The sequence below is a fragment of the Ahaetulla prasina genome, chromosome 3, assembly GCF_028640845.1.
Source record: "Ahaetulla prasina isolate Xishuangbanna chromosome 3, ASM2864084v1, whole genome shotgun sequence".
NCBI lineage: Eukaryota > Metazoa > Chordata > Lepidosauria > Squamata > Colubridae > Ahaetulla > Ahaetulla prasina.
This window is the reverse complement of record NC_080541.1, coordinates 9,627,110-9,645,603: the sequence shown is the minus strand read 5'-3', so window position 1 is coordinate 9,645,603 and position 18,494 is coordinate 9,627,110. Positions and strand designations below refer to the sequence as shown.

Genomic DNA, 18,494 nt, shown 5'->3' with positions numbered 1-18,494 from the left:
TATATATACAGAAATGCAGACATCTGTACAACACTATGTGTGTCTGTATGTATAGATATTTCCTTCCTTCCTTCCTTCCTTCCTTCCTTCCTCCTTCCTTCCTTCCTTTCTTTCCCAAATTTGTACACTGCACATCTCATTATCCACATGACTCTGTTTGGTTTACAACTATGAACCCATGAAATCCTTACAAAAATCCTTGATTTTTAAAATTTCATTAATCTGAAATTTAAACTGGAAGAAAATACTCTTCCTTATCTTGCTTTGATTGACAGTTCTAATAGCCAATCATTGAATGTTCAAAAGCATAAATTTGGGGATGTCTGACTTATTGACTACCCGCTGTGTTCAAGATAATAATACTATAACCATGATGGCGAACCTATGGCATGCGTGCCACAGGTAGCATGCATAGCCATATCAGTGGGCACTCAGGTTCAGCTGATTTTCAGGACTTCTGGGTCCACCAGAAATAGGGAAACAGGCTGTTTCCTGCCTCCAGAGGGCCCGGGGGGTGGTGGGGAAGGCCCGTTTCTCTCTCACACCTGGCTCCAGAGCCTCTCTAGGAGTCTCTGGAGGCTGGGTACAGCAAAAAAATGTCACTTCCTGTCCAACTGGAAGTTGATAAACGGGCCATTTCTGGCCTCCGGAGGGCCTCGGGGTGGTGGGGTGGGAAAGGCAGTTTTCACCCTCCCCAGACTCAAAGAAAGACTCTGGAGCCGGTGAGAGAGAAAAACGGGCCTACCGGGCCATCGCGTGCGAGGAGGTGTGGGGAGTCACATGTGCATACATGGGGAGGCGCATAAAATTATGGGTGTGGATACACACGTACGTGACCCCCTCCTCCCCCCACTTCTGAGACACGACGGCAAAAAGGTTAGCCATCCCTGTCCTATAAGGATATAAGATCTGGTGTAGGTCATACACAAACAATGATGTGACCTACAAAACAACTGAATTCATCAGTGTGCATATAAACCATGGAATTTCATCAGTTATCTGGTAACTTACTTTTTCTCCTCTGTCACCTTTGAAGCCAGTGAGCCCAGCTCTTCCTTTTTCGCCCTGTAAACACAAATAACCCAAGAGCTTGCATGATGACCCTTGGTGGCAAAAATAGATCTAAAATATCGTTTGCTGCAATTTCTGCTTTCGACAACAATCTATTGCACTAGTCCGTTTGAGGACAAAAAAGGACCAAGGCAACTGAGCTGTACAGACTTCTAAAACAGATTCAAAGTCTTATTAAAAAGCATGGCTTCCTTTACTTGTTAGAAGGGAACAATAATTTTGCTGGGCTGGGATTTCTGGACTTTGAAACAGGAAAATAAGCTGAATAATCAGGAGAGGATGTATCTTCGCACACTTAACATAGATTACACTTTTTTATTTTACTTCGGGCAGTAGCTAAAGTCCACTCATGACTGATGTCAATGCCTTAGAAGTGATCAGGGTTGGAATTTCTGGATTTAATTTAAAGGTTGGATGGGTTGGGGGCTGACTTTGGGGAGCATTAATTTTGAAGAAATTCAGGGCGACTTGGCTCTTCTGTGGTTTGCCTTTTAAAACTTGGTATCACAACACAGTCTGCAAGGAGGTTTGAAGGTTTTGGAGGTAAATGGTGCTGTGCTTCTCAGACCTTCTCAAGATATTAACCTCCCTGGATAATAAGCCCAATCGGGCTTTTGAGTGCATGCCCAAAAATAAGCCCTACCCCGAAAATAAGCCCTCCCCCAAAATATTTAAACACATGCGCAGCCAGTCGCCACCATTTCCTCTGGTTAGGGTTAGGGAGACAGAGCTGGAAATCAGGTAAGATGGCAAGAGGAGCTTCGTCTTGTTCCACGCACCCCAAAATAATAAGACCTTCCCGAAAATAAGGCCAAATGCTCATTTTGGGGTTCAAAAATATAAGACAGGGTCTTATTTTCAGGAAAGCATGGTAGCTTCACTCCCTCTTATTTGTGACAGCCCCTGAGATATTGGAAGACTGCCATCATGTCTCCCCTAGTGCTTCTTTTCATTAAACTAGACATACCCAGTTCCTGCAACCGTTCTTCATATGCTTTAGCCTCCAGTCTCCTAATCATCTTTGTTGCTCTTCTCTGCACTCTTTCTAGAGTCTCACATTTTTATTTTTTTACATCATGGTGACCAAAACTGGATGCAGTATTCCAAGTGTGGCCTTACCAAGGCATTGTAAAGTGGTATTAACACTTCACGTGATCATGATTCTATCCGTCTGTTTATGCAACCTAGAACTGTGTTTGCTTTTTTGGCAGCTGCTGCACGTAGATGATATTCTTTAAGAAAGTGAACTTGGTCTTCCTCACCAAGTTGGATGGGCAGAAAAAACAACAACAACCTGTAGATCCCCAGAGCCTGAAGCATGAAAAGTTTAAAGATGACAACCACCATCAAAGCGCCGAGGTGGTGCAGTGGTTAGAATGCAGTACTGCAGGCTATTTCTGCCGACTGATGGCTGCCTGCAATTTGGCAGTTTGATTCTCACTGGCTCAACATTGACTCAGCCTTCCATCCTTCCAAGGTTGGTAAAATGAGGACCCAGATTGTTGGGGGCAATAGGCTGACTCTGTAAACCACTTAGAGAGGGGTATAAAGGGCCGGATAGCTCAGGCTGGTAATAGCCTGTTATTAAGAACACAGAAGCCTGCAATTATTGCAGGTTCAAGCCCGGCCCAAGGTTGACTCAGCCTTCCATCCTTTATAAGGTAGGTAAAATGAGGACCCAGATTGTTGGGGGGGCAATAAGTTGACTTTGTAAAAATATACAAATAGAATGAGACTATTGCCTTATACACTGTAAGCCGCCCTGAGTCTTCGGAGAAGGGCGGGGTATAAATGTAAACAAAAATAAATAAATAAATAAAGAACTGTGAAGCAGCAGATACGATGTGTCTCCCAAACACAGGGTTAAAAAAAGTACATGTAAAAAGCAATAATTTGGAGTAAAACAGAGGTTAACAAGAGAGAGATCACTTCTTTGTAGAAAAGTCTAGAACAGACCTTGGCATTTTATAGCCCACAGGCCACATCTGGTACTTCAGATGTCCTCTCTGGTCCACAGAGTAGGCCATGGTGGAGAGTGGGACAGCAGGACTGTGAGGCAGCAGTGGGTGGGTCAGTGGTGGAGGCCCTCCACAACAGCCCCAGTTTCTGACGTGAAAATTAATTGCCAACCCCTGGTCTAGACCAGGGGTCTCCAACCTGGGCAACTTTAAGCCTGGTGGACTTCTACTCCCGGAATTCCACAGCCAGCAAAGCTGGTTGTGGAATTCTGGGAGTTGAAATCCGCCAGGCTTAAAGTTGCCAAGATTGGAGACCCCTGGTCTAGAAGGTTGATATATACCAACTGCTCTTCAAGTAGAAGTTTCCATTCCTTTTATGGATCAAAGCAAAACAGACAGACATCTTTAATTACATACCTGGTTTCCCTTTTCTCCTCTTGGACCAGGCAAACCAGGTGGGCCTGGAAGACCAGCTTCACCCTAAAAGAGAATATAGTATTCTTAAGAGTTGTAGAAAATTCAACTGATTTGAAATTTAAATTTGATCACACACACACACACACACACACCAAATGTAACCATCAAGAGTTTTATTACTCTGTGGATTAAATGAAGGGAATCAGACTGGGTGCCCCTGAATTGATTCAGCAATTTGACAAACGCGTGTTTATGGTCACACATTCTACACACAACTCAAATCATTGTGGTTTCGGCATGATTTACCCAGCCTACTAGATAACTTCTGCCAAGGTTTCATTTCATTTTTAGCATCCAATATGGGTCACACAAATATTCTTTTGAGGCCCGATGCATGTACCCTCTTAATCTTTCCAATTAAGATTGTTGCCAACACTGCTGTAGATACATTGCTGACGGCTGGTTGTTTTGGGAAGGATTTTTGCTTCAATAAAATGACCACTTTAGAAACAGCACCATAAGTGAGGAATAGTGGTTACATCTATAGGACTAAGACAAGGAAAATCCAGGTTGTCCACCTTGACACATAACAATTTCAAGGAGGACCTTGAGCCACTCACTCACTGTTAGTTCAACTTTTTCCGTAGAGTGTTTATTTATTTATTTATTAAATTTGTATACCGCCCTTCTCCCGAAGGACTCAGGGCGGTTCACAGCCAATAAAATACAAAAATACATATAACACAAGTTAAAAACAGTATAAAAGACTAATTCAATGTATGGCCTAAAAATCTGAATACAATTAAAAACCCCAATTAAAAACCCCAATTAAAACTACATTTAAGCTAGCCTTGCACGCTGAAACAAAAGCGTCTTCAGCTCGCGGCGAAAGGTCCGGAGGTTGGGGAGTTGACGAAGCCCCGGAGGTAGCTCATTCCAGAGGGCAGGAGCCCCCACAGAGAAGGCCCTCCCCCTGGGGGTCGTTCTTGTGATTATATAATAAAGGGCAACAGTGGGCTTCAAAAATTTTAGCAAGGGGTTCTCTGCCCGATTGCTGGGTGGGCGTGGCCATGGGGATCATGGCCTAGTAGGCCTCCTGCACTATGGTGTGGGGGGGTGTTTTTGCCCTCCCCTGGCTCTGGAGGGTTTCCTCGAGCCTCCAGGAGGGTAAAAATGGCCTCTTCAGGCTCTGGAGGCCCTCAGACGGCTGGAAATGGGCCTTTCTGAACTTCCAGTAGGCCTGTTTTTTGCCCTCCCCGAGCCGCCACACGTACCCTGCACTTACCTGCATCCAAAATGGGCCGCGTGGAGACTCTTGGGAGGGGTGGGGTGAGGTGGGAGGGGCAGCCAGGAGTGGGATTTGGGAGTTCTCTGAACTGCACAGAATCTTAGCTGGAGGTTCTCCCGAACCCCTGCGGACCCCCAGCAGCCCTCCCCTGATAAAGGAAGATTTCCATGTAAGCTGCCTTGAGCATTCAGAAGCAAGGTCATTATAAATCTAACAAATAACAAATTACCATTATAGACTTTGACTACTTTGACATGAACAATACTTACTCTTTCCCCGACTATGCCAGAGGGTCCTGGGGGGCCTGATTCACCCTGAAAAATAGCAAAGCAACATGTTTTCCAAGATTTCTATTTTATTTTCTAAACTTTTACATATCAGTCTCCAAAACTAAAGTAAGATCAAGAAAGCAAAGTTCTTTTTAGTTATTCCCCACCCACCGCTCTGGTGAAGGAAGAAGCTATTGCAGACATTTGAATCTCTTTCAAACAAGGATTTGTGAAGAACACTATAAAGGTAAAGGTAAAGGTTCCTCTCGCACATACGTGTTAGTCATTGCCAACTCTAGGGGGCGGTGCTCATCTCCGTTTCAAAGCCAAAGAGCCAGCGCTGTCCGAAGACATCTCCGTGGTCCTGTGGCCGGCATGACTCAACGCCAAAGGTGCACGGAACGCTGTTACCTTCCCACCAAAGGTGGTCCCTATTTTTTCTGCTTGCATTTTTATGTGCTTTCAAAACTGCTAGGTTGGCAGAAGCTGGGACAAGTAACGGGAGCTCACCCCGTTACACGGCAGCACTAGGGATTCGAACCACCTAACTGCCGACCTTTCGATCGGCAAGCTCAGCTGTCTTAGCCCCTGAGCCACCGTGTCTCTTCGAAGAACACTATGTGTGTATTTATTAAGCACATAGAAAGATGTATTATATTAAACATACGTCATTAAATGTTATTGGTAGTTATTTAAGTCATTCTTGCCTGCTTGAAAATGTTTATTTTCTGGGTGACTTACAATACAATAAAAACATAAATGTAAAACTGTAGAAAGTCAGCGGGACCACCACCACTCCAGAAGAATGAAATAGTTTGGGAAATATTAAAAAGGCAGAATATTATATTTTCCCCAAAGGAACAAATGAAGGAACATGTTTTTTAGAGGCAGGAAACAGCCCCAGTCTCCCAGCCCCGAGCAGAAACTGAGGAGCCACCTTTCAGAAATGCAGATTTGGTAATCCATTCAAGACAGGATATTTTGAAACTCTCTGCAGCAAAGTCAGAACAAAGGCAGAATGGTAGGAGTAGCCCCTCACTCAAGATCCAAACCAGGACAAAGCCATTAAACCATTAAGCCAGAATAGGAATTACCCAACACCTTTTCAGAAAATAAGCCCCTTCATTGCATCATCCCAGAACAGCCCAAACTTCAACCAAATTAGCTCAGACAAGAACCTAGGATTTGCATTTCCTCTTTTGCCTATAGAGCCAGCTATGACCTCTACATAACCCCTACATGACCGCAAAGGAATCTGATAACAGACAATAGAATAAATGTTCTTGCACAGGAACAGGAAGCTCAAGAGTGACGCCCAAAGAAGGTATAAAACCCCCCACTCTCAACTCCATTTTGTCAGCTGCCCAGAACCACAAACCCATGTGGTTCTGCTTCATCAATAAACCATCTTTCCAATCAGCCTCCATGTTTCCAGTGTCTTTCTCCCAGCTTGGAACTGAACCAGATGGATATTTCTTCCCACAATTTGGCACCCCAAGATGGGACTCTAAGCTAAACTGACCAATGGACCTGGCCCAGGTAAGCCTCCTTTGCTGGCAACAGACCCATGTCTGTGTGTGGGTTCCCTCGTACCTTGGCAATTTGGGTACCCTTGGGAACAAGGGTAGTAAAGGGAGTGTTGAGTGTTGAGCTCAAAGGCTTCTTGGAAAGAAGGTGAGTACCTTTAAATTTTAACTTTTAAAGCCCAGAAAAGTGAGGGAAATGTGTGTACGCCTGTATGAGAGAGAGGACTCCTTTCAGTGATGGATTTCAAAATTTTTTACTACCGGTTCTGAGGGTGGGGCTCAGTGGGTGTAGCATGGCTTGGTTGGAGTGGCTTGATGGGCATGGCAGGGATTTAACTGAGATTTATGGTGGGAAAGACCATGGTGTACACCTGAGAGTTCTGTTTCCTCTCCTTTTCTCCGTGTGTGTGTGTGTGTGTGTGTGTGTGTGTGTGAAAATCTTTGTGCATCCTTGAGATAATTGCAATTGTTAAGTGTCTCTGATCCCTAGAGACAAGAATTTTAAATTGTTAGGAAAAAAAGATAAAGCAATGAAAAGAAAAAAAATACCTTTACCCTGGGTTTGCCTGGCCAGCAGAACAGGGTGAAGAGAATTGTGTTCAATTTTTTTTCCTTCCCTCTCTGTACCTTTAAGAACAGCCCAAGGTTACAGGGGAATGTTTTAAATCCATTTACAGGAAAAAAATCATTCTTGCATTTACTATACGTGTTTAAGTGGTTTTATCTGTCTATTTAACATCTGCAATGTTAACCTTAATGTTTTTTTTACAAACTCTGCCTGCAAGCTATCTATCCACCCCCACTCCACCTCTCCATCACTTATCCCCCCAACAATGCCTTTTCTGGGAGAGTCACTGACAAAGGGGGGAGGAGGCCCTATTCTCATATCTTTCAGCCCTGCACAGACAACTCTGCAACCTTTGGAAGAAGATCACACTGACCCAGATGCTTTCTCCAGAAGAGATCCTCCATCCATTTGAGCCAGGGAGTTGAGTTTGGATCCACTCATTTACCAAAAAAATCATCACAGCAACCAGCATGGAGCAGATCTTCCCAAGCCTGACTAACCAGCCTTACCACCAAGCCAAGCCTAATGCCACCCAGCGGACATGAAAGAAAGGACCCTGAGATAGACCAGTGAAGACTCTTTCAATCCCCAGAAGACAGCTGGAAAGACTATGGGGGAAGGGCAGAAATTCATTGTAAGGTTTTCTTTCTTGCCTCATTTAATCAGTTAAATGGATTCATGGAGGGATGGCATTTGGGAGTGGTTGGCACAGCAAGTTCTGAACACCTTGGACTTCTATCAGGTGGGAGGGAAATTTGTCCAGGATGTTTGTATTGTCTGTCTTGTAGAAGTAACTGCGCGCGCACACACACACACACCTCAGAATCAAAATGAGGCTATCCCTTTCCCCTAGGTGGCTCAATGGCTAAGACACTGAGCTTGTCAATCAGAAAGGCTGGCAGTTCAGCAGTTCTTCTGTGTACAGGTCTTCTGTGTGAGCAGGGGGTTGGACTAGATAACCTCCAAGATCCCTTCCAATTCTGTTACTGTTACCTCCACACAAAGGTTCTCCTAGGCTGGTTTTTGCTCTGTGGCCCAAGCAATCATATCTCCAATTTCATGGGGGAGGGGGCATGCCCCCTCAGGCAATCCCCTCACTGAAGAGGTAGCAGAAAAGAGATCTTCAAACCCCAAACCTTGATTATGACTCACAAATGATGCTGCCTAGTTGCCCAGTAAGGCAGAATATGTTGCACTGGTGGTCTCATTAGTAGAAGTCCCAAGGCTCATTGTGAACAATTAAAAATATATATTAATAGCCTGGATTGCACACTGGCTAACCTTAACTTGGCCTCACAAACCCTGGATGCACTCATTGTGAACAATTAAAAAAAAATATTAATAGCCTGGATTGCACACTGGCTAACCTTAATTTGGCCTCACAAACCCTGGATGCACTCATTGTGAACAATTAAAAAATATATATTAATAGCCTGGATTGCACACTGGCTAACCTTAACTTGGCCTCACAAACCCTGGATGCACTAAAGTAAGAGCTAAAGCAGGTTCAGGAAGCAACCCTTGGAAATGGTCAGCCAGTAGTTATTTATTGAAGCAAAACCATGGCTGGGAAGAATTTTGGGGCTTGTGCTTGCTTCAGATCAGACTGGAAGCTCACAGAAACTGACCTCAAACATCTGAAAATAATTGCCATAGAAAATTGGATATTGTAAATTTCTTTCCAGAACTTTTGCCCTGGCTGCCAGACCGTCATGGGTTAAAAGCTCTCCTTTTGGGGAACAACAAAGGAATACTTTTCTGCTGCCTCTATCAATGCCTTCCCCTTTGCATTAAAAAAAATTAAAAGCACCCATCAAGTGTCCCTGATCAGATCAATTCCTAATCTTGGGCCAGAAAAAGTGTGTCACCCACACTTATCTGGCCCAAAGGGGGGATTGTAGAAAGTCAGCCCCCCACCCCGAAGAATGAAATAGTTTGGGAAATATTAAAAAGGCAGAATATTATATTTCCCCAAAGGAACAAATGGAGAAACATGGTTTTTTTAGAGGAAAGAAAACAGCCCCAGTCTCCTAGCCTCAAGCAGAAACTGAGGTGCCACCTTTTAGAAATGCAGATTTGGGTAATCCATTCAAGACAGGATATTTTGAAAATCCCTGCAAGAAAGTCTGAACAAAGGAAGAATGGTAGGAGTAGCCCCTCACTCAAGATCCAACACAGGACAAAGCCATTAAGCCACAATAGGAATTGCCCAACACCCTTTCAGAACAAAGCCCCTTCGTTACACCATTCTGATAGCAGTCCAAACTTCAACCAAACCTGGGAGCTCAGACAAACACCTAGGATTTGCATTTCCTCTTCTGCCTATAGAGCCAGCTATGACCTCTACATAACCCCTACATAGGAATCTGACAACAGACAATAGAATACATGTTCTTGCACAGGAACAGGAAGCTCAAGAGTGAAGCCGAAAGAAGGTATAAAACCCCCCATTCTCAACTCCATTTTATCAGCTGCCCAGAACCACAAACCCCCTGTGGTTCTGCTTCATCAATAAACCATCTTTCCAATCAGCCTCCATGGTTCCAGTGTCTTTCTTCCAGCTTGGAACTGAACCAGATGGATAATTCTTCCAGCAAAACCGTTAAGTTTAATATGAATTAGATCAATCCAGGAATTAGATGTGGGATCTTCTTTCCTACCCCAAGAGCCACCTCTAGTATTTACCTATTTACAATATTTCTCATATTTTATAAGAAATGCATTTTCTTTTATTTTTCTACCTTGGAGCCTGGTTTACCAACTTCGCCCCTTTCCCCTTGTTCTCCCTGTAAAAAAAAAAAATAGAAGAAAATTAGCCAAAAAGAAAGGACAATGTGAAATACAATTGTTCAATAAGGACAGAATTAAATGTTTCAAAGAACGCTTGGGGTCCTCAAAAGTAGAGGAGAGCCTATGATGTCAAGAGTTTTATTCTTGACATCATTCCTTCCTTGACCGGGATGCCTTATGCACGGTCACTCATGCTCTTGTTACCTCTCGCTTGGATTACTGCAATGCTCTCTACATGGGGCTCCCCTTGAAGAGCACCCGGAGGCTCCAGTTAGTCCAGAATGCAGCTGTGCGGGTGATAGAGGGAGCGGTTCGGAGCTCCCATGTAACACCTATCCTGCGCAGACTGCACTGGCTGCCTGTTGTCTTCCGGGTGCGCTTCAAGGTATTGGTTACCACCTTTAAAGCGCTCCATGGCTTAGGACCGGGATATTTACGGGACCGTCTACTGCCGTCTGGTACCTCCCACCGACCTGTGCGTTCTCACAGAGAGGGACTCCTTAGGGTGCCGTCAGCCAAACAATGTCGGCTGGCGGCCCCCAGGGGAAGGGCCTTCTCTGTGGGAGCTCCTACCCTGTGGAACGAACTTCCCCCTGGACTTCGACAACTACCTGACCTTCGGACCTTTCACCGCGAACTTAAGACTTATCTATTCCGTCTTGCTGGACTGGCTTGAATTTTAATTTTTTAGTTGATTTTATGGGTTTTAATTTTATTAATTTTTATCGGGATTGATTTTATTTTAAAAATTGGGCCAAATTTAATAAGTTTTTTAATGTATGTTTTTAGTATTGTATTTGTCTTTACTGTTTTTATCTTGGCTGTAAACTGCCCTGAATCCTTTGGGAGAAGGGCGGTATACAAATTAAATAATAATAATAATAATAATAATAATAATAATAATAATAATAATAATAATAATTATTATTATTATTATTATTATTATTATTGAAAACGGCTTTCTCGTAATTTCCATTTATCAGTTCTAGCTCATCCTTCTAAGTAAATGAAGAAACATAAATTTTGCTTTATTAAATTCAAGTACGGAAAAGGTGGAAGAATAGGGGCTGACCTGTTTTACACATGCAAATGTGGACGTTACTTTATTTGTGCAATTTACACAACTCCTCTATATTTGATGTCCTTCCAGATATTTGAAGCACCTATTATGGCTTCTGGATTTTTTTTTCCCTTTTCCAATATGCTTACTTTGGAAGAGGGATGAAATCCAGCAGGTTCTGACAGGTTCTGGAGAACCAGTAGCAGAAATTTAGAGTAGTTCAGAGAGCCGGCAAATACCACATCTGGCTGGCCCCTGAGTGGGGTGGGAATGGAAATTTTGCAAAATGCTTCCCCCAAGAGGGGAGGGAATGGAGATTTGGCAGTATCCTTCCCCTGTCATGCCCACTAAGCCACGCCCACAGAACCGCTAAGGGGAAATTTTGGATTTCATTCCTGCTTTGGAATCAATAAGCCACCACGTTTCAGCTATTAGTCATTGAATTTAGGCAGGAATTCATCATGAATCTTAGTACTAAGTAAGGAAGCAAGAAAGCAAGCAAGGGCCTCTGGTGGCTCAGACTGCTAAGACAGTCTGTTATTAACACAGCTGCTTGCAATTACTGCAGGTTCAAGTCCCACCAGGCCCAAGGTTCTCAGCCTTTCATCCTTTATAAGGTATTTAAAATGAGGACCCAGATTGTTGGGGGCAATAAGTTGACTTTGTATATAATATACAGTACAAATGGATGAAGACTATTGCTTGACATAGTGTAAGCCGCCCTGAGTCTTCGGAGAAGGGCGGGATATAAATGCAAATTTAAAAAAAAAGAAACATAATGACTGTTTGTAATTATCAGACCATGGAATGGTTAATTTAAGCCTTTCCAGCAATAAAATCAGCAAAGATTAGCAACTACATTTACTTACTTTTGAGCCTGGAAGACCAGGTAAACCATCTTGACCAGATTTCCCAGGCAAACCCTAAAGAAAAAAAGAAAAACAAGCCATGCACATTAATTTCTGGGTTCAGATATGCCTGATTTTACTTTATATAGAGGGGGCATAATTTTATGCATTATAAAAAAAAATAAGGAGCGATTTCCTGATGGTTAGAACAATTAATCAGTGGAATAGCTTGTCTCCAGAAATTTTAGGTGACCATCACTGGAGGTTTTTAAGTAGAGATTGGATAGCCATTTGTCCGAATGGTATAAAATCTCTTCCTTGAGCAAGGGGTTGGACTAGATGATCTCCAAGCTCCCATCCAAATCTGTTATTCTGTAAAGCTTCAGTTCAGATACAGGATACGGTTTAAAAATGGTTCACTCTAGTTCCCTCTTTAAATCAGATTCGGTGAGTGAGGTTAGATTTGTTGATTGACAAAATTTTTGCACAAGTGCTGTTTTTAGTAAATCAAAGGGAGGATTTGAACAAGAACATTTGCATCCAGATTGCAATTTGACTCAACCTGCGATAATTGACTGATTTCTACTAAAGCATCACCACACAGCTTTCAAATGAGATGGCAAATGATTGTGAAGCCTTCCACCATGGGTGGAAACCATGGGTGGAAACCATCCACCATGGGTAGAAACTGAACAAGGAGAGAAGCAACTTAGAACTAAGGAGAAATTTCCTGACAGTTAGAACAATCAATAAGTGGAACAACTTTGCCTGCAGAAGTTGTGAATGCTCCAACACTGGAAATTTTTAAGAAAATGTTGGATAATCATTTGTCTGAAATGGTGTAGAGTTTCCTGCCTGGGCAGGGGATTGGACTAGAAGACCTCCAAGGTCCCTTCCAACTCTGTTATTATGTTATCATTCCACAAAATTGACTGAAAAGCAAATTGAGAAGCACACCGCTCATTTGAAAGGATGGCAACCTATGCATAAGGCTAAGGTTGGGGAAGGTGAGATTCTGTCTCAGAGATTTGCCAATGCAGCGCTAGAAATTTATCCCTTTTGGAGAAAAGGAACCAAGACTAAGAACATATCTGAGGGAAGAAACCTCAAGAAACCTCAAGGAGCAAAACAGGTTTGCTATATGAGTAACTACGGTCATGAACACCTCTTAAAACAATTCTAGCGAGCAATTTCAAAAATGGCCACAAGATGTCAGCAATGGCAAAGAAAAGGATCTCAAGGCTTGTTGGAAACTTGGAAAGAGTTAAAAAGAGTTACTGAATGAAGTTCAGCAAAAACTACAGACACTTATGATCGACTTAATATACAAGTTGCTACACCTTGCTTCAACAGAATAAGCCACAGGGGCTGTATTTTTATTTCATTAAGGCAGTAATTCCCAATCTTCTCGACTTTTTAAAATTAAGTACACCCCGACAGCTTCATAAATGATATAAGTAGGGGGATAGAAAGGAGCATATCAGATTTCCAAATGACAGCAAGTTATGAGGAATTGTTAACACATTGGAAGATAGATTGACATTTCTGAAGGATCTTTACAGACTCGAGAATTGAGCCCTACCCAACAAGATGCAATTCAGTAATCAGAAAAGGTAAATTCTTGCACTTTTCCTGCATTTATGCAGGACAAACCAAAGGCACAGATACAGAATAGGCGGTACCTGACTCAATAATTGTAACTGTGAGAGGGAGCTAAGTGTAATAGTGGGCAACCACTTAAGTATGAGCCAGCAGTGTGCTGCAGCTGCCAAAAAGGCCAATAAAGCCCTAGGCTGCATCAACAGAGGGATAGCATCAAGATCACAGGAAGTGATAATATTGCTTTGTACTGCACTGCTGAGACCACACTTGGAATATTGTGTCCAATTCTGGTCACCCGGATAAAAGAAGACCCTAGAAAGAGTACAACGAAGGGGTCTGGAGAAGAGGTAACATTCAGCCGGTTCGGACCGGTTTGCCCAAACCAGTAGCGGAAAACATCAGTGGGACCACCCCAGCTCTATGCCGTCCTATTTAGACACTATATTTTTGAGGCCGGACACATGCTGTTGTGCTTCACTCCCCCCCTCCCGCCGCAGCCGGGCCCCTCTTGTCTCCTGCCGGATGCTGATAGTGCAGAAGAATGTCCTGGCATGCCTCCAGCCCCCAGTCCTGGCACCATGCCCGGACAGACCGAGCAAGACGAATGGCCTGACATGCCTCCAGCCCCCAGTCCTGGCACCATGCAGGAGCAGCTGGCCCCCTCCCCCACAGCATGTGAGCCTGAAGAATGTGAGGCCAGTCATGAGCTAGGATATGCTCAGACAGTTCCATTGCTAAATATTCATTCTCATCCTCCCTTTGACTAGGGTTGGTCTATTTGTTTGGATAATGTTTATTTTCATCTGGATTTTATGTTTTTTTGTATTTATTATTCAGTTCTTATATGCCACTCAGAGTCATGTTTTGTTGTGTCTCGCCCGCTCCCCCTGCCACAGCCGGGCCCCTCTTACTTCCTGCCAAACGCTGATAGTTCAGAAGAATGTCCTGGCATGCCTCCAGGCCCCAGCCCTGGCACCATGCCCGGACAGGTCGAGCAAGACGAAGGGCCTGACGAGCCTTCAGCCCCCAGTCCTGGCACCATGCCCAGGCAAACGGAGCAACTAATCCCCTCCCCCACAGCATGTGAGCCTGAAGAATGTGAGGCCAGTCATGAGCTCAGATTACCAACAGCTGGAGGCTGGAGAGATCCTCGCTTCCGGAGAATTGAGAGGCGACGTCAGCAAAAGGAAGGGAGGGGCAGGCCTGGATAAGTGCTGAGTCATGGAGCCACACCCCATGGCCTATATAAAGGATCTGCTTTCTGGCATTCTTTGAGTCAGGCAAAGTCTAACTTGGATTGCTGAAGTCACATCCTGGTCTCCTGCCTGCCCTGAGAACTCTGACAGAACTTTGGCAAAGCTGCAGAGGCTTCGTGGCCACGCTTGATACAGACTTCCCCGACCCGGCCGTCAGAGGAGGAATGGGACACGACACATGCACGGAAGGCCGGGCGCATGCATGGAAGGTGCATGTGGCAAACGGGTGGTAAGAAAATGTGAAACCCACCACTGGTCTGGAGGCTAAATTGTACAACGAACAATTAAGGGAACTAGGTATGTTTAGCCTAACAAAGGGAATCATTAGGGGTGACCGGATGATAGCTGTGTTCCAGTACTTGAAGAGCTGTCACAAAGAAGAGAGGGTTGACTTAGTCTCCAGAGCATGTGAAGGTAGAACCAGAAGCAATGGCCGAAAGCTCGTTAAAGAGCGATCCAATCGGGAACTAAGGAGAAATTTCCTGATAGGGAGGACAATTAATCAGTGGAATTAATCAGAGTCATAAGTAAGGATTGGAAGCATATGGGCTGATGCTAGCAAATGATAATGGGACTTAACCATTATTGGACTTTATCTTTGATTATTACTCTTTTAAATTATCTGAATACTTTTAAAAATATTATTTTTAAAGATATTCAGATAATTTAAAAGAGTAACAATCAGAGATAAAGTCAGATAATCGTTTATCTTGACCTTGGAAGAGGCTGTTGGCTTATTTTAGCTGTATATTCACCCAAATGCACATGTATGAACAGTGAAGATTCTGTGACATTTATTTATTTATTTATTGTTTCAATTTCTATACCGCCCTTCTCCCAAAGGACTCAGGGCGGTTTACAGCCAAAGTAGACAATTAGTACAATTTTTAGGACCAGTTTAAAAGGAAAATTTAGAGTTGGTTGAAGAACATGAACTCACCGGCGGCCCACTTTCACCGTTTCTGCCAGTTTCTCCTGGTTGACCCTAGGATAAGACAAGACAAAACACAATAAAACAGACCATAATATCAAGGTTTCCCTGGTGTTATCTGCTACCCATTTTCAGCCAGGTCACAACAAAAACTATTCTGGGTTCTGTTCTACTTCATTTTGGGGGTGCCTTCAGGTAAGTCTCGAGTCCTGGTGACTGCCTGGAAAAACTCCATGCAGGGTTTTTTTTGGCAAGATTTCAGAAGTGTCTTGTTATTGCCTGCTTCCTAGGGCTGAGAGAGAGTAACTGGCCAAGATCATCCAGTGGGCTTTGTGCCTAAGGCAGAACTATGACTCACAGTCTTCTAGTTTGGGGCCTTACCCATTATACCAAATTGGCTGTCACTATGGAATAATGCTTATTTTTAGATTATTTAGACCTGTGTTAGATCTGCATTCTCCTTTTTCCAGCCCTGCCTTTTTTTTTTCATAAATAGAAGAAAAAATTTCCTTCCTTTATCTAACTTCTCTTTCAGAATAGAATAGAATAGAATAGAATTTTTTATTGGTCAAGTGTGATTGGACACACAAGGAATTTGTCTTGGTGAATATGCTCTCAGTGTACATAAAAGAAAAGATACCTTCATCAAAGTACAACACTTACAACACTTAATGATAGTCATAGGGTACAAATTTAACACTTAATGATACAAACTTAATGATAGTCATAGGCTACAATTAAGCAATCAGGAAACTCCTTACGCACGGTCACTCACGCCCTCGTTACCTCTCGCCTGGACTATTGCAATGCTCTCTATATGGGGCTCCCCTTGAAGAGCACCGGGAGGCTCCAGCTAGTCCAGAATGCGGCTGCGCGGGTAATTGTGGGAGCATCATGTTGCTCCCATATAACACCTATCCTGCGCGGCCTGCACTGGCTTCCGGTAGCTTTCCGGGTGCAATTCAAGGTGTTAGTGTTCACCTTTAAAGCGCTCCATGGCTTAGGACCGGGCTATTTACGAGACCGCCTTCTGCCACCAATAGCCTCCCAACGACCTGTGCGCTCCCACAGAGCGGGCCTGCTCCGGGTGCCATCAGCCAAACAGTGCCGGCTGGTGACCCCCAGGGGGAGAGCCTTCTTTGTGGCAGCACCGACCCTATGGAATGAGTTACCTCCTGGGTTACGCCAACTTCCTGATCTCCATACCTTCAAGCGGGAACTGAAGACTCTGCTATTCAATCGGGCGGGACTAGCCTAAATATTATTTTAATTTTGATATTTTAGTTTAACTTAGTTTTAATTGATTTTAAATTGTATTAATCTATTTATGATTTTATAGTTTAGGTTTTATATCGGTCGTTTGACCGTTTTTAGTTTTAAATTGGCCGGTTAAATATTTCATTTTAAATGTATTTTAAATTTATTGTGTACCTATGTGTTTTAATAAGGCTGTACACCGCCCTGACTCCTTTGGGAGAAGGGCGGTCTAGAAATCTAATAAATAAATAAATAAATAAACAATCAATGTCACTATAAATCGTAAGGATACAAGCAACAAAGTTACAGTCATAAGTGGAAAGAGATGGGTGATGGGAACAATGAGAAGATTAATAGTAGTGCAGACTTAGTAAACAGTTTGACAGTGTTGAGGGAATTATTTGTTTAGCAGTGTGATGGTGTTCGGGGGAAAAAACTGTTGTTGTGTCTAGTTGTTCTGGTGTGCAGTGCTCTATAGCGTCGTTTTGAGGATAGGAGTTGAAACAGTTTATGTCCAGGATGTGAGGGGTCTGTAGATAATTTCACTCTTTTTGGCTTGTGCAGTATACAGGTCCCCAATGGAAGGCAGGTTGGTAGCCATTGTTTTTTCTGCAGTTCTAATGATCCTCTGAAGTCTGTGTCTGTCTTGTTGGGTTGCAGAACCAAGGTCATGTGTTGACTATGGCCAAGCAGATTGCACCATCAGAGACAAGGATCTCCAGCAAGAGGTCACCTCTGAATCTCGGATGAAGAGTGCTTTCTAACATTGCTAACTTTCCTGTTTTTTATATATATATATATATATAAAATATTTTTCCTTACTGGAGAGCCAGCAAGTCCAGGAGAACCAGCAATTCCAGGAGGCCCTGGGGAACCCTGCAAAGAATGTAGAAGACAAATACATTAAACTGTAAACTGCCCAGAGTCATTGATTGAGATAGGCTGCTATAGATATGGAATAAATGAATAGATAAATTACATGAAACTCATTGATATGTTTTCATCACCAGCTGTTGTGTCTGCGTCCCCCGAGCCGGGCCTCCTGCCAGAAAGTGACTTGAAGCCAGGCCTCCTGCCAGAAAGTGACTTGGAAAGTGAGGGGGAAGGGCCATCAGGACTTACCTTGGGAGCACCGGCTTCCCTGGATCAGCTCCAGGAGCCAGAGGCAGGCCAGGTGGAAGAGATAATGAGGCCTCCGTCCCCTGACTCTTCCCTCCCTAGGCCACGCCTCCAGACCCAGCTGATGGCAATCAGGCCTGGCTGGACCCTAGGTTTCATAGGCAGGAGAGGCGGGAACAACAGAAGCAGGGGGGGCAGGCCTAGGAAGTGCTGAGTCATGGAGCCACACCCCACAGGATATAAAGGCAGCAAGAGCTGCTGTGCCTCTTCATAGCAGGCAAATTAACTGCTTAACTAAGAGCTGAAGTTCTGTTTGTTCCTGGGTGACTCATCGGCGTCGAGGGAGATAACAGAAACACTTGGCAGACACTTGCTATTTGGCTGCCAGAGCTGATAGTGCTGGCTAATTAAGCCATCATTCGGACGGAGGCGAGGGGGGACAGAGCTCCTTATGTCTTCTCTTTTTTCACCCCAAGGGCTCCAAAGGAAGCAAAGGTGAAACTGGCAGCCCAGGCTCTATCCCCAAGCAACTCA

General features: G+C 43.8%; 1 protein-coding gene across 1 annotated transcript in view; it reads right to left on the bottom strand.

Annotated features, from left to right (window-relative positions):
* Nucleotides 1–18,494, bottom strand: part of COL22A1 (collagen type XXII alpha 1 chain) — a 316,045-nt gene that overhangs the window by 103,422 nt on the left and 194,129 nt on the right. Inside the window, exons 25-31 of the mRNA XM_058177405.1 lie at nt 17,664–17,717; nt 15,594–15,638; nt 11,817–11,870; nt 9,839–9,883; nt 5,004–5,048; nt 3,447–3,509; nt 1,012–1,065 (exon numbers count right to left, since the gene is read on the bottom strand). Of these exons, the coding sequence (XP_058033388.1) occupies nt 1,012–1,065; nt 3,447–3,509; nt 5,004–5,048; nt 9,839–9,883; nt 11,817–11,870; nt 15,594–15,638; nt 17,664–17,717 (360 nt within the window). The remainder of the gene's footprint in view (nt 1–1,011; nt 1,066–3,446; nt 3,510–5,003; nt 5,049–9,838; nt 9,884–11,816; nt 11,871–15,593; nt 15,639–17,663; nt 17,718–18,494) is intronic.